Source organism: Hydra viridissima, unplaced genomic scaffold (genome assembly GCF_058129835.1).
Source record: "Hydra viridissima isolate aposymbiotic clone 2 unplaced genomic scaffold, HvirCarnegie_v1 scaffold_15, whole genome shotgun sequence".
Taxonomy (NCBI): Eukaryota; Metazoa; Cnidaria; class Hydrozoa; order Anthoathecata; family Hydridae; genus Hydra; species Hydra viridissima.
The window spans coordinates 4,639,782-4,655,586 of record NW_028324314.1 but is presented as its reverse complement, the minus strand read 5'-3'; the positions used below and the strand labels follow the sequence as shown (position 1 = coordinate 4,655,586).

Genomic DNA, 15,805 nt, shown 5'->3' with positions numbered 1-15,805 from the left:
ATATCAATAAAGAAACATTTTAAGGACTTTGTTTTTACGATTTCATTTTGATTATGCAAAAGTATTTTGTAGTAAAAGAGAGAATCATAACATGTTAAAAAAAAAAAAAAAAAAAAAAAAAAAACGCAAGAAATTATGCAGGCTGGTAGATTGCTGCTAATGATAAAGATAAGAGCTTTTTGTTAAAAAAAAAAAACCTTTTTCTAAAGTTTAAGACCAAAAATCATGAAGAACAGACCACGTTGATACCGGAACTTGCGTCAGATGTTTCATGCCGGAACCGCAACGAGGAAAATACCAAAAAAGTGAAAATACAAAAAATTTATTGATGTTGATTAATGACAAATAATTAGTTACAGCAGATATAAAACAAAAAATCATAACGTAATAGTGTCTTGGTGTTACATGATTTATACCCAATATAATCTCTTCCACATAACGTTTAAAAAAAAAAAAAAAAAAAAGTGAAGAACTCGAGAAAGCAAGATTTATTTTCCTTTTTCACTAAAGCAGATATATCGCGAAATATACTTTTGCGAATTAGGGGCTAACTACGAAAACAAATTCCGATAAAACCGAATTGGTTTACGTAATTTTTGTAATTTTTTCGTAATTTTCGTAATTTTTCGTAATTTGCCGCAAAAATTTCTGTTTTTAGTTCTCATTTTCTGAACAAAAGCTTCGAACCTTGGTACTTTTATCTTATTAACAACCACGTCTCCCTCGTGTTTTGCCGAGATGTTCTTAATACGCGCCATTATTTATTCTAAGTGAATTTTTGTATCATTTCCAAAAATATTCGTCGAGAAATCTGGAAAGCTATTCTAAAAACGAAGATTATTTTATAGCTGCACAAAAACTATGCAGAGTTTTGTTTTTTCATGGAAAAAATGTTGCTCAGCTTGATATGCATACCTTAAGTTAAAAATACCGTTTCAGTCTGTTGCGAATGTACAAGAGCTTATAAAATTTTGACATAAATTGCATGCAAAAGTGTATTCATTGAATAACATGCTACTAACAAAGCGTTCCAGATACTCGTTCTTCAAACTACTTTCCATCAAAAATTAAAATGAGCTCCAAGTTTTCGTCACTTAATATGAAAAATTTATTTTACAACAAAAACAGAGTGTACAAAAAGCCCCCTCATTATTTACAACTTTCTTTTATGTCACTTTAGTGTCAATCTTTACGTTGAAGTTACACATTGGAAGCAAACTATACTGCTAAACACAGCTACTTATTGCCATGTGCTATATATGCTATATATGCTATATATGCTATATACGCTATATACAAAAAGCATGTTATTCATTTATAGGCATGCATATTTAATACACATTTAGTCAAGTCAAACTTCCAAAACAATTTATTCTAGTAATGGCTTACAACTTCTCTGGGAAAAAAGTTCTTATAACTGGTGCTGGAAAAGGTAAACTTTGCTAAAGTTAGTCACATCAATATAAGTATATTTAAAAAACATTAAATTATAAAAAAGTTTAATGCAAACTGGCAGTTGTAGTGTTAATATTAAAAAAATTTTTTGTTGACAATAATTTAAACTTGAAGTTTAAAAAAAATTTTTCTCCTGTTTATGGTATTAACTTTGTTTTAAGCGATTATTTGATGTTAAGGTATTGGTCGAGGTTTATGTATAGCAATGATAAAGACTGGAGCTCAAGTGTTTGCATTATCAAGAACCCAATCTGACCTAGACAGTCTTCATCATGAGGTTACAGTATATATATATATATATATATATATATATATATATATATATATATATATATATATATATATATATATATATATATATATATATATATATATATATATATATATATATATATATATATATATATATATATATATATATATATATGTTATATTACTAATACACATATTGATTGAATGGGTATTTATAAGGGGAAAAATCTTCTTACTTATTTTGTTAAAATGATTATTATGTATTGTATATATTTACAGTTAAACCCTTATTTACAATAAATGCAATAAGTTAAAAAGTCTTCAAAAGTAAAATTACTTTTTATTTTTATTTATATTTTCATAATCTATAAACATAATTTAGATATAAACATTTGTACAAAAACATCTTTTAAATTTATCATTTTTAGTACCCTGAAGTTGTGACTATATGTGTTGACTTAAATGATTTTTCAAAAGTAAAAGAAAAACTTAATATTATCCCAGATGATATTTCTTTACTCATTAATAATGCTGGTGTTGCAGAACTGGAGCATTTTTTAGATATCACAGAGGAAGCCTATGATAGGTTGGTTACTGAACTTGCTACAATAGCTTGCTTTTTTTGTAATTGTGTTAAAACCTCTGCTTGTCATCAACTTTTCATGTCATTCATTAAAAGCTACAGTGTCCGACAAAAAAAAAGCTTAGGTAAACTCTCAAAAAATTACAACAAAAAAAGAATGACAATCAAATATTCTTTACAATATATATATTTTTTAATACTATTTCAGGAAGAAATAATTCATTTTAATAGTGTATCTTTAATATTCTAGAAGTATCTTTGGGCAAACTACAACCACATGTTTATGTCATTTTATTATTTGTCAATTAGAGCTTGACATGTCGAATTCCGGACAAATTTTTGGCGAGTTGTGAAAAAAAGTATTTATTGGGAGCGAAAACCTAATCCTAAATTATTTTTCTTACTTCAATTGTCGCTTTTTCTATCAAAGCACCCAAGTCAAACAATGCGCCAGACAACTCAAAAAAAGATAAGAAAACAACTCACTGAGTTTGAAAAGGGCCAAATTGTGGCATGGCATGAAAGTGGATACACTGACCATGAAATTGGAAAAAAATTGTATCGATGGTGCAATACAATTCGAAGATTTTTGTTCAAGTATTATTTGACAGGAAGTTTTAAACGCAAAGAAGGGAGCGGAAGAAGGCGTAAAACAACTGCCAGAGAGGACAGATTAATTGTAAGAGAGGTTCGAAAGAATAGAAAGATAACAGCGGCTGAAATAAAGAGAAATTTTAAACTGGATGTTGATGAATGGATGGTTCTTCAAAGTATCCATTCTATTGGGAAATTTAAATCTTACTGGAGAGTTAAAAAACCATTTATTTCTGAAAGTAACCGGAAAAAAAGACTTCAATGGGCAAAGCAATATCAGAATCGGACAATTGAACAATGAAAAAATGTTTTATGGAGTGATGAGTCACCATTTTGTTTGCGCTTCAGTGGACGGTTGCATGTTTGGCGGTTACATAATGAATGTTACGATCCATTAGTAACACAGCCAACAGTAAAGCACGATAAAAAAGTGAATGTGTGGGGATGTTTTACTTCATCGGGTGTTGGTCGTTTGTATAAAATTCCTGGTATTATGAACAGTAAAATGTACAAACAAATCTTAATTCATCAACTGATACCTAATGCAAATGAGCCCTTTAAAGATAAAAGTTAGGTCTTTCAGTAAGATAATGACCCAAAACATACGGCAAACAATGTGAAAAATTATTTGAAGAACAAAAAGTTAGTGGTTCTTTCTTGGCCAGCTCAAAGTCCTGATCTGAACCCTATCGAGAATCTCTGGAGTATATTGAATCATGGAATTAAGACAAGAGCTCCAAAAAATGAAGAAGAGTTGTTTCAAATTTTTCAAAATCAATGGAAGAACATTTCTGGGGAACTCTTACAATCACTTGTTGAGAGTATGCCTAGTCGGTGCAAGGCAGTGATCAAAAGCCGTGGCTTCACCACAAAGTATTAGTTTGGTCTATTTCATTATTTCAATAAAAATTCTCAAATTCTCATTTTTTTCTTGTTTTTTTTCTATCTAAGAATCAAAGCACCAAATAAAAATTTTTTGTTTATTTTTTTCTATATCAGTTGTAGAAATTTAGTTGAGTTCTCTTGCATGTCTATCTAAGCTTTTTTTTTGTCGGACACTGTAGCTTTATTAAATAATTATTAAAAAAAAAAAAAAAACACTCCTGCTGTTAAAATGAGCAACTGCAATACATTAATGTCTGTGAAAATTGATTTAATGTTATAAATTATTATTATTTATTTTGAACTATATCAGTAAAATAAATTAAAAATATAATTTAGAATTATGAGTATCAATTTGAAGTCTATGCTGTTTGTTTCACAGGTAAGATGTATGATGTAAGATGTTTTAGTTTTTAAAGCTTACTTGGATGACTCAAAAAAAAAATGTCTTAATTTTTAAAGCTTACTTGGATGACCCCAAAAAAAATACAATTTTACATTCTAATCTGCTGTTGAAATTACATTTGTCTGCATGTGTATGGCATAAGCATAGTAGGTGGTTTTGCTATGGCTGAGTTAAGATAACTACATTTAATATATTTTATACAGCTAAATGTTTTAGTTTGTATCAAAAAAAATGGTGAAGTATGGTAAAGGTGGAAAAATTGTAAATATTTCAAGCCAAGCATCAATGACAGCTCTCCCACTTCATACTGTTTACTGTAAGTTTTTTTTTCCTTTTTATTTTTTGTTTAACTTTTAGTTTGGTTAAGCTTTTATTTTGGTCTTAAAGAGCTCCTTTTTTTTTTAACAACAGGTGTTTCTAAAAGTGGAGTTGACCAATTGACAAGATGTATGGCACTTGAACTTGGTCCTCATCATGTAAGATACAGTTATTCTCTTATGATAAAAAAAAATTTTTTATGATAAAAATTTTTAGTGTTTTTCAAATTTCTACTAAAAAACTGTGCATAAATACACAGATCAAAAAATTGAGAATGAAAATTGAGAAGTCATTTACCAAAACACAAAAACAAATTTCTTATTATATTGTTAAATGTTGGTAGACTATACTTATTATTCATGAATAATTCTGTTTTAAGATTACATTTATTTTGAAATATTTCAAAAGTTTTGCTCATTAAAGAAATATTTTGAGGCCTACAAGTAAGAAATTTGTCTAGATTTTTTATTTGTTGTTTATGGAAACCAAAAACATTTATTATAAAATATCATACTAATAATTTGAATACAATTTCATATTAATTCTTTCTGTTCATGACTTTCTATCCAGTGAGTTTACCTGAGTTATTCAATGCCATCTAGTGAGTTTACCTAAGTTATTCAACTGTAATTCACAAAACTTTAGAATTATTAAATTTGTCAAACTTTTGTTGGAAGAAAATAAATTTGAGAATAAAAATCAAATTTTAATCCCTAAGCTTAGTTATAGCTTTTCTTATAAAAAGCTGAATAAAGATTAAAAATATGTATTGATATACATTATAATTGAAGTGATTAATGACATTTTCTTATTTTCATAAACTAGGCAATTACTTCTCCTAACAAGCTATTAAAACTGGACACGTTTCCAATATAAATTTGTTCAGTTTTAAGTCATGATTATTTTTTAATCTAAGTGTGTTAAGTTTTAAGTTGTGATTATTTTACAGAAGATCCTTTTAAATGTATGTAAGAAATGTTATTAGTTCACTTGTATTGAGTAATGTTTGTATTAAAGTTGAAAACATTATTCTTCAGTTTGACCACTTTTTTGGTCACTTTTCAATTTGACCACTCTTTTGGTCACTTTACAGTTTGATTACTTTTTTGGCTTATAGATTAATGTAAATGCCATCAATCCAACAGTTGTCATGACAGAGATGGCAAAGAAAGCTTGGAGTGACCCTTCTACTGCAGATCCAATGAAAAATCAAATACCACTAGGAAAATTTGCAGGTGGAGCAATCTTTGTATTTAAGATTTTTTCTTGTAACATTTTTTAAAAATTTTTTTAGTTAAAATTTTTTTTCTAAAATTTATATTACACTAATTAACATAAGTACCCCCCACCCCTCTCTTTCTCTCATTTTTTAAAATCTTATTCTTCTGGTTTCACAATCTTTGTTTTTAACCCTCGCTACTTTTATATCTTGCTCAATTCAGATTTAACTTTTTATTTTTTTAGATGTGGAAGATGTTGTCAATGCCGCCCTTTACCTACTTAGCGATTATAGTGATATGATAAATGGTGTTGTACTTCCTATTGACGGTGGTTTTCTTGCAGCAAGGACGCTGAAGTAATACACAAAGAAAAACTTGCAAATATTTTCCCCATGTGCGATCATGGAAAATTTCCTCTGATGTTTTGTTGCTTATATTTAAAGTTTTGGCATGTAATTTAAAGTTTCTCTTGGAAAATTATGGATGTCTTAATCTAAATTTTCGCATCTGTTAATCATTTATTCACTGTAGAGCTAAGGAGTTGTGCGAATTTAACATACAGAATAACGTATTTTTGAAAAAGTGCGAACAGGCTAACTTTTCGAACTTATGGGTTTTCAATAAATCAACTTTGTTAATTTCTGACCATTAAACATTTGATATTAAACAAGATATTTTTATGATATATTTTTATGCAAAGGAATGTTTCCTAGAAACTCAAAGTTTTTATTTATTTTTTGCAGAAATCAATCACTTTTCGCTCCTTCTAAGGAATCGACAAATCACCACAGAATGTTTTATGATAATTGAGCTTTTTCTGTTTTTCAATTTAAATCAAAAAGTACTGAAAAAACCCAGGAAATCGTCAGCTTTACTCTTCTTATTCGTTCAATTGGATCTTAACTAAATGTATAATTAGTTGGAAATGTATAATTAGTTGGGTAATATGACATTTTTTAGGCCGAAGTGGATCAAAACCAACAATGATATCCGATAAAGAAATTATTGCCTCTTAAATACGAGTATTTAAAGCTTGGTTTACACCTGAACTTTTTGAGCATTATGAAAGCTAAAAAAATCTAAGCAAAAAAAAAAAACAAATAACGAAGCTTTTAAGTTTAGTGGATAAATGGCCAGCAAGATGAAAGCACTTAATGCTTTACTTTTGCTTTGAAACTTTATTGAGAAAAATTAGTAGAGGTGTTATTGCAGGTTATTTATTTTTTTACTCTTCTTATCTTTATTGAAGCATTTAACAATTTTTTAAAATATTTTATGGGAAAAAAAATCACGTCAGATTTTAGTAGGATAGTCTTGATAATCTGTCGACTAAGAATTCTTAAGCGTGACGAGGTTGGTGAGTGTCCTTATAACTTTTCTAATTTCGTGAGTACAAATTTTTGTTTCTTTGATGGTTTTTTCTGTTTAAGTTGTCAATTTAAATAATTTATATAAATAAATAATTTCGATAACATTTAAATTATGAGTTGTATGTAATAACACCCTGATGCAATATTTTTTTTAAGAACAAATTTTCTTAAAAGCAAATAATTACGTCATTACCTACAGTTTTTTTTTAAATTTTAAATGAGCTTTAAACAAACAAAACTCAGTCAAAAGTATTTTATATCGCCACTTCGCGCATGCGTCAAAAAATAATTTTATATCCAAATCTTTTCGCCACTTCGTGCATGCGTCAAAAAAGTTTTTTTATATCCAAATCTCTTCCCCACTTTGTTATTCTCACTAATTTTTGTTGAAATTTGATCAGTTTTTATGTGCTTATGTAGGGTTAACTTTCCTTTATCAAAAACATTTTTATTCACCACCAAAATAAAATTCAACTCCCCCATCAATTTTTTGAGAGCTCTTCCTACTTTACAATTTTCTTTCAATCTTTTCAACTTTAACTTATTTCTGTTTTTTTAAATATAATTCTCATTTTTACTGAAGTTTTACAAAATTACAGACTAAGCTACCTCTGATGGACTAAATTTTGCAGGAGAGTATGTATTTCCAATTATCGTCGGAGGACTTAAAAAACAAATATGAACATTTATTTTGGAGAACTTATAAAAAATGCCCTTAAAGATACACATACTTAATATGGAATGATAAAACATTCTTTTCCGTCCTTTTACTTAACACCTACAGTTGTAGTACTATCTTTCAAAATTAGATTTTTTAAAATACACTTATGTGTAAAATTAAATGTTTATTCTAAAACACAAACACGCGTGTGTATACAAAAAGTATTTATCTAATTTCAAGAGAAGATAAATACGAAAGCGTTACATTTAACCACTCAATTGCAATTAAAAGCCTTGGAAATTTTTTTTTAAACACAAAAACGTTCTTTAGATAGCAATAACCTCCATCCTTCAGATTCCCAAAACTCAGTAGTATTGTTGCAAAACCTAATACACACCTGAAATATTGTTTGCATATTTCTTATTTTTAAAAAGCTTTACCACAATTTTTTGTCAATACTTTTAAATTCAGATACGATTGCAGATTATTGCTAGTACTAACATCAATTGCCTGAATCTCCCATGAAAAATTTTGATATCTCTTTAGTTTGGTGTAATTGTTAATTTTTTAATTTAAGGAAGGGTGTGCATAGAACTTAAACTAATCAAGGTTTTGTAATTAAGATTAGAAGTAGTAAAAGTGGATACAAGAAGAGCGAACAAAAGCGCAGGCGCGGCAAACACCTTTCAAAAATAGTTTATTTCATCCAACTCAAATACAACAAAACAGAAAAATAAAAGAAACTTAAATATTTTATCAAGTGTTAATTACACTAATGAATTATAATTAAATATATAATGATAAAAAAAATCATGTAGTATCGAATGCCTTCAAACATATCAGCACTGAACAAGAGAACAAAAACGAAAACAAAAACAACACTTTTATTGCCTATGCAATAATTAAAAAGAACTTTCTTTTTGTATGAAAGTTAAGCTGCTTATAAAGAGCTTTACTTGTGAAACTTGAAAAAAAAAAATTCTATGGTAACAAAATATTGCAATTAAAGAAAGTCCCTTCTATGTCCATAATCAGGTGCAAGTTTAGCTTCAAAAAGATATTTAAGCAGGCAGCTTCAGTGATTTACCCTTCAAAACTAAAAAAGACCACAAAATATATTTAATAATACCAAAAAGTGTTTGTTAAAAAACCCTTAGAATAAAAACTCTGAAGAATATTAAAGCAAAAACACTCTTAGCCCATCTCCCACCCAAATAATAGTTAACCCTCTCAAAGTCAAGCAGCCGTTCAGCAGACTCACCTTTAGTAATGTATAGGTAAAAGAAATCACAATAAAGGACTGTTTGCACACACCCAGAGACAATTGCAATAAGATCAAAGAATCCCTCAAAGTAATATCTGTAAATCCAATTTAGCAAATAGAGTGCACGATAAGATCCCAAAGCAAACAAGTAGTGGCTTGTGATACTTTCTGCCTCTCCTGTTTTTGAAATCATAAAGAGTTGAGGAAGAATAGCCACTGATTCCAAATAAATGGAAAAAGTCCACAGAACCTTAAGAAAAAAAAGTTAAACTATTATGCAACCTATGTAAATAAATTTAAACTACAATGCAACCTATGTAAATAAATAGATTTTTAACAAACAATTTTTTTCCATTAAGATAATTTCATACCTCAAACACAGTTAACTCGTGGTTTACAAGAACCGATAGACCAGCAATAGGGATAACAAGAAACTCTGCACGAAAACTATCATGATTAGAATCATAAGTTGCTTTGAACTTCACTAACATCAGATAACAGGTTGCAAATGTAGAAAGCAGGAACACAATTTTCATGAAAGTATTATAAACTGAGACAAAGGTAGTGAAAAGATCAAGATATCGAGTTATAAAAACCAAGGCAAACAACACTTGACTTTTGCCAGAGACACCTAGAAGAAAATTTTCCTATAGCAATTTTTTACTTTATCTACATATTTGTATAAATGTATGTATGTATGTATGTATGTATGTATGTATGTATGTATGTATGTATGTATGTATGTATGTATGTATGTATGTATGTATGTATGTATGTATGTATGTATGTATGTGTGTGTATGTATGTATGTATGTATGTATGTATGTATGTATGTATGTATGTATGTGTGTGTATGTATGTATGTATGTATGTATGTATGTATGATTACTTGAACTTTAGGATTTTTAAAATATTTAATAAACTAAAGCCATTTATGGAACTTTCTAGAGAAGTAACATTAAAGGTATTCTAGTAAATAAAATAATTTGACTCTAAGATAACTTTTTATTATACTTTTCTTCTCTCAGCCTTTGTGTACTAAAGAGCCAATTTAATACCCCAAAAAGCAACGAAAAACTACAAGGATACAGCCATATAAAATAAACACCTGTTCAATATTTTTAAACATACTACGAACAACCAAAAAAAGTCCATTACTTACCGGCACAAGAACGTGTTTTCCATATTTTCCATAACAGAAGTAGAATAGCTAATAAATGGGAAAGATCTCCTACCAAGCGAAAAACATTCATTGCTTTTAAATAAAATTAATAATGTTCGAAACAAAATACATCGGATTTTTGCTTCTGTAATATAGCAGCTTGAATTTAAACTCCTAAATTTGTGTTACTCGCCTGTTCTTACCTTTGAATTTAACGCAACACGAATACTTAAATCCACGTAGCCAAGTTAAATACAACGGGTACTGGTAACTAGTTAGGTTAGAAACACTTAGATATGGCCACCGTTCAGACTAAAGTAAACTTTATGTTCTAATTATATTCTACGTGCTATGTCATTACAAAGTAAAAGACAGTAAATAGCACAATTGAGCTTAGATGTATTGAATCGAAACTATCGGAAGCATCAAGAAAGTAAGATTTCCAACAATATACTATGAAAGCTGTTATAAAAATAATATGTATATTAGAATAAAATTAATCAAAATCATTTAGCTACCTGCTGGCACGATTAAAAGTGACTGGTCTGTTTGCACCTAATATTCCTTAAATTTTTAATAAACAAAACTATTTTCAAGCTTAAAAACTTTCTTTAACATTATAATTAGATTCAGTGGCGGAGGTTGTACAAGTAAAGAATGGGGATGGTTTAGAGGGGTATTAGAGTTCATGATACAAAGTAAAAGCATCACGTAAGTATTTTACATTTGATCGTTTTCTACCATGATAATTTTGATTGTTTATATATTTTTATACAGGGTTTAAATTACTGGGAATCTTCATTCTAGCTTTAATCGTTTTTATGATGTTTCTTTTTGATCAGCAATACAGGTAACAAAAAAGTCGGAGGTAGCAATTATAATCCACAAATAGCAGATAGTAATTATAATTACAATAATTTAATTGAATACTCAAAAAACATTATAAACACTAGCATATCGATAATGAATTGTTTAAAAACAAACGGGAATATAATTTGGAAGAGGCAACTCAGTATTTCGACAGTGAGTGGCAATACACACAGAAATTAAATAAACATTAAAAAAGAAAAAGAAAAAAAAAATTATGAAGAAGAGCTGAAAATTTGCAAATGGTATAAACGGACGCAGAAAAGACCTAGGAAACCTTATCGAACTTGTATAACGATGCATTATGACCTGGGGGACTATTCCTATAATATTGGTCAAAAATTGGTTTGAAGTGAGGCATGTTTTGCACCAAAAAGTCCTATTTTTCTGTCCATTTTTAATTTCGGCTTCCAATATCTCAGAAACTACACATGCTAGAAACTTGAAATTTTAGATTTCATTTAGTTGAAAGGCTTATAAATGATAGAAAATCAATAAAAAAAAAAATTGACGAAAAATGGTTTTCCAATTTTTGCCCACTTGATCACCCATAGTAAAATGAACAAGCCTTTTTTCAAAGTATGTGACAACTTTTAAACAAACTTTTTTTTTGTTTTTTATTTGAGTGTAGGGTGACATTTATTTGTCGCATTACAGTTGCATCATGACGCTTAGTAAAACTCTTTTTTGGAGGTTTTGTACTACATTGGAGAAAAAACCTCTTAAATATAGGTTATCATAATTAAAAAAGACATGGTTTCCCTAACCTAACGTTGTTTTTAAGACTATTTAAAAAATATTGAATGTTCTACTCATATAGCTAAGAAGAGAGTATTTGTTCAAATGATTTACCGAGTGTTTATTACAATTTTATGAAAGCAAAACGTACATTGATCAAAGTTTATGAGCAAGTTCTCATAATAACTATCGTGAAATTTGCAATTTTGGAGTAACATATACATATGTACAATATACATGCATATAAAACACTTTGGCATGAAAATTTTTTCATAACAGTTAAATTAAAGATTAATATTGTGTGTGTACAAAATTGTTCTTAGAATGTTTTTAAAAAAGAATTCATTTTGATTAAATGGTGATTTGAGGTTCATCTAAACAAAAATAAATTGATAAAGAGTGTTCATTCGTCTAATTAAAAGAGCCAAAATATTAACCTTCTTCGAAATCGGTTATTCAAGAAATCGGAAGTATTTCAACCTGAATTCTTCACACTTGATTTAAGTTAAACTTTATACAACATTGCGATTACATGGGAAAAAACCTCAGTTTATCAAGATTAGATAGAGAGGATTAAGTTGTTAATCTAATGCAGAACTTTATCAAGTCTCAAATCTTTATCAAGAATCACAAATGGAATTATGTGACTACAAAGAAGACGAAGCAAAGTTGTATGAAAAGGTAAGTCTACAAAATATATTAAAAACTCCACTAGGGTCAAGTTTGTTGATGCATCTAAATAACCTTCTTAAGACTTTCCGGAATGATAATGACCCATGGAATTTTTGAAATATTTCAAGATTTAATTTTTTTCAAGATTTAATTTTTTTCAAGATTTAAATTTATCTTCAAATACATTAAAGTTTTTAGAAAAAAATCATCTTTAACCTGATCACAATATTTTCTCAATTAGTGCGGACACCTCACAAGAGCTTTAGGATTATAGTTTTTTTTTTTAATTTCATGATGCCACACTCATAATTCGGCGGAATTGTGAGTTTGGCATCACGAAATTTAAAAAATATATGCCACACCCCCTGTCTACCGCAATTTTGCCCTTCTTCATAGCTTGTGTTACATTCTTGCCCAAGATTTTTCATTTGGATGAAGTTTTGGCACGTTTGCTAGATTCATAATTTTTGGAAGAAAATTGACGCCATTTTGTTGATACCATTTAATTACACTTCTTGAGCGATAGCAAGATGTAAGATCAGAAGAGCAAAACGTCAGGCTTTGTTTCTTTCGGAATCATATAAAATTGCTGGAATCGTCGAAAAGTTGAGTTTGCAGTGGGTTTCATTATCTCTTATATTTCACTTTTGATTAGCTTGAAGCTTTTCTCATAGCAGCTTTCTGCTAGGAGAAAAATTTCAAGAAACTTAAGCTAAATTTGACGGATCTCTTTCTCGGTTTCTCAACTTTCTTTTCAATCCACGACCTTCGCAATTCACAATCTACGACAACACTTCGCAATTCGCGACCTTCACACTTTAAAGACCGCAGCTTTCACACTTCACAATCCGCGACCTTTACACTTCACAGTTTGATTATATTAATGACAGTTTTCATTTTTTTCCTAGCGAATTAAATGGATCACAGTTTTTAAGTCACTTGCAAAAACATTTTCTTTGTTTACAATCAAATTTTCAAAACTACGTTTATATTATTTGAAAGGAATATAAATTTGCTTTAAAACAATAAAAAAAGTTATCAAAATTGATTAAGTGGTTCTCGAAATATTTCAAAAATCTCATAGATCCTTATCGTTATGGACAGCCTTTAATTTTGGTGATTCCAACGTAATTAGTTCTTATTTGATGAAACAAAAGAAGACCCTCAGTTTCAGAAAGAGATGATGTGAATCTCTAACGTTAAATGCTGTTTTTTACTGAGTCAATTAAACAACTTTCTAATTTAATAAAACTTAATTCAGCACAAATGGTGCTTTCAACTATGACTAATTCAATTAGCTATCAACAAACGGAGTTTAATGATGAAAAAGGATTTAAAAAGTTAACAAAAGAGCATTAACATTTTCAACGATCATGTTTATGCTCCTTTTATTGCAGTTTATAGTAATGCCCCCCTCCCCCGTAATAAATAACCGCCTGATAATTGTTATCTATTTCCGTTAAAAAAAATCAAAAAAATGATTTTTACTTTTTGATCAAGAACTAAACTCAATAATATTAGTGAAATAATCTTTGTGTTTTTACTTTTTAAAAACACAAAGATTATTTACATTGAATGCATTAATATGTAGGTTAATTATATTAAATGCATAAAATCTGCGGTAGCATCCATTTTTTAATTTCGCACCAAATACTTATTGTCAATGCTTGAGTTGGTCTTTGATTTTTTTGCATCATAGACAGGTTTTTGTGGTCTTCTTTTTACGGATTTTTTTTTTCAAAAAAAAAAACTTTCTCTCGCTAACTACGTGCGGCAAATGCTGCACCCGCCCTTGCGTTTTCGATTTAAAAACAGTTTTCAGACGTTTGTGAATTATTACACTAACGTCCGAAAACTGTTTTTTAAATCGAAAACAGAGGGGCGGGTGTTGCATTTGACAAAACTATGCATGAATCTATTTAAAATATCTCTTTAAGGACCAGGAGGTTGCAGCAAATACTACTGGGTTTATTTGTTTATAGTTTAGTGTTTTTATTTCACTAAAACTAAACGTGGAACAACGTGGAGCTTTTTTTTGGCTGGCAGTTATGTTTAAAATTGTGCATTAAAACTTTAGTTTCCAAAAGAAAAATTAAAAAAACTAGTTTTTTAAATTTAAAAAAATAATAATACTTTCACTTTTTTTTTTGGACTTTTTGCCGTTTTTAGATTAATTTGGGTCACTGTGCGTTGTCAAGATTAGCCGGGGACTCATCAAGAAGGCTATTGATGGCTTGCATCTGATAAGTTTGCTTCGCTTCCAGTAAAGCACTAGATGAATTGTTTAAGCCAGGTTTGGATAACATAAGTTTTGTCTCATATACTTCGTATACCAGAAGTCTTTGTGAGACAGAAGTAGCAATCGTCTACTTGATTTACATACATTATGCAGGGCCCACAATTTATCCTGATCACCTTGTTTAACCTTAAACTAAGCCAAGTAAACTCATTTGATAAAATCGCTAATATTCGTTTTTTGAGTTGGTACCGTAAAATTTCCTCAAATCTAACATAAGTTGTGTAAGAACTTAAGCATTTCCTTCGTATTAATTCCATTACATTGAACTGAGTGTATGGATGATAGTTTTTATCCTATACGAGTGATAACTCCAATTTTTTTAGGGTTGGTAATGGAGACAAATTTATGAGTTTTGACATTTGACCACTCAATCCAACGGCAGGTGAGGTACGCTCAAATTGGTTACTAAACTTCGGTTAGTGGTTTGATTTTGGGGGGGAAAAAGCAACAGACATCTAAAACTCCTAGAAAAGCAGTCAAAAATGTAGGTCGTCGTCGCTTTGGTAAAAGCACAAAGCTCCCTGACACACACCCTCACTCAATGCACAGTCAACTTACACTGACCATAGTCCACAACGGCAACACAAGCCCAACCACAAGACAACGATAGGTTCTGAAGCATGTAGCAGCAGGTTGAGCAAGCTTTTTGATGGGCTTATGCTCTAGTGGGCTGCTCTTAGTTTCTTGATTTAAAAAATGCTCTGATGTTCTTGAAAGAAAAAAAAGAGTGGGCACAAAAAGCATCCCAACCGGGGGGTCCCACTGATTAAGCTGTTCCAAAATAGTTTTTTCAATCGCATTATTTAAAATTGAACATCTGTTTATAATTAAAATTTTTCCCTGGGCGAGCAAGTTTTTCTTCAATGTTTTTTAAAAAGAGAGAGGTTTCACTTATTGTCATGTAAGCAATTAAAAGAATTAATTTGGTAGGGTATTTTAATCAAGTAAAGACCGCATGTGTTTTCTAGTCGCTATTTGTTATTACATTTTTAGTTATTAATAACATGTCAACACAATTTTTGCTGTTTTAAGTTTGAGAATTGTTTAAAGATAAACTTGGGT

The 15,805-nt window shown here is 29.5% G+C and overlaps 2 protein-coding genes across 2 annotated transcripts; one reads left to right on the top strand and one right to left on the bottom strand.

Moving 5' to 3' along the window:
* Window positions 1–699: 699 nt before the first annotated feature.
* Window positions 700–6,426, top strand: LOC149878297 (L-xylulose reductase-like). Its single transcript, XM_090073429.1, has 8 exons — window positions 700–1,432; window positions 1,635–1,732; window positions 2,136–2,293; window positions 4,106–4,148; window positions 4,389–4,488; window positions 4,584–4,648; window positions 5,608–5,725; window positions 5,955–6,426. Exons 1-8 carry the CDS (start codon window positions 1,381–1,383, stop codon window positions 6,068–6,070), a joined length of 750 nt encoding a protein of 249 aa, XP_089929555.1. The 5' UTR covers window positions 700–1,380; the 3' UTR covers window positions 6,071–6,426.
* A 1,844-nt stretch (window positions 6,427–8,270) lies between these two features.
* On the bottom strand, window positions 8,271–10,403 carry LOC145193237 (ER lumen protein-retaining receptor 2-like). The gene is made up of 4 exons (XM_080070671.2): window positions 10,168–10,403; window positions 9,377–9,636; window positions 9,003–9,255; window positions 8,271–8,837 (listed from the first exon to the last, which is right to left on the bottom strand). Exons 1-4 carry the CDS (start codon window positions 10,256–10,258, stop codon window positions 8,803–8,805), a joined length of 639 nt encoding a protein of 212 aa, XP_079926797.2. The 5' UTR covers window positions 10,259–10,403; the 3' UTR covers window positions 8,271–8,802.
* Window positions 10,404–15,805: the final 5,402 nt, after the last annotated feature.

What these genes read in the sequence shown, in the direction of transcription:
- LOC145193237 (XM_080070671.2), bottom strand. Translation starts at nt 10,258, where the DNA reads ATGAATGTTTTTCGCTTGGTAGGAGATCTTTCCCATTTATTAGCTATT. An exon ending in GAAAACACGTTCTTGTGCCG is followed by an intron (nt 9,637 to 10,167) that starts GTAAGTAATGGA and finishes ATTTTCTTCTAG; the next exon opens with GTGTCTCTGGCAAAAGTCAA. An exon ending in TTACCTATACATTACTAAAG is followed by an intron (nt 8,838 to 9,002) that starts GTGAGTCTGCTG and finishes GGTCTTTTTTAG; the next exon opens with TTTTGAAGGGTAAATCACTG.
- LOC149878297 (XM_090073429.1), top strand. Translation starts at nt 1,381, where the DNA reads ATGGCTTACAACTTCTCTGGGAAAAAAGTTCTTATAACTGGTGCTGGA. An exon ending in TATAACTGGTGCTGGAAAAG is followed by an intron (nt 1,433 to 1,634) that starts GTAAACTTTGCT and finishes TTTGATGTTAAG; the next exon opens with GTATTGGTCGAGGTTTATGT. An exon ending in ACAGAGGAAGCCTATGATAG is followed by an intron (nt 2,294 to 4,105) that starts GTTGGTTACTGA and finishes AATATAATTTAG; the next exon opens with AATTATGAGTATCAATTTGA.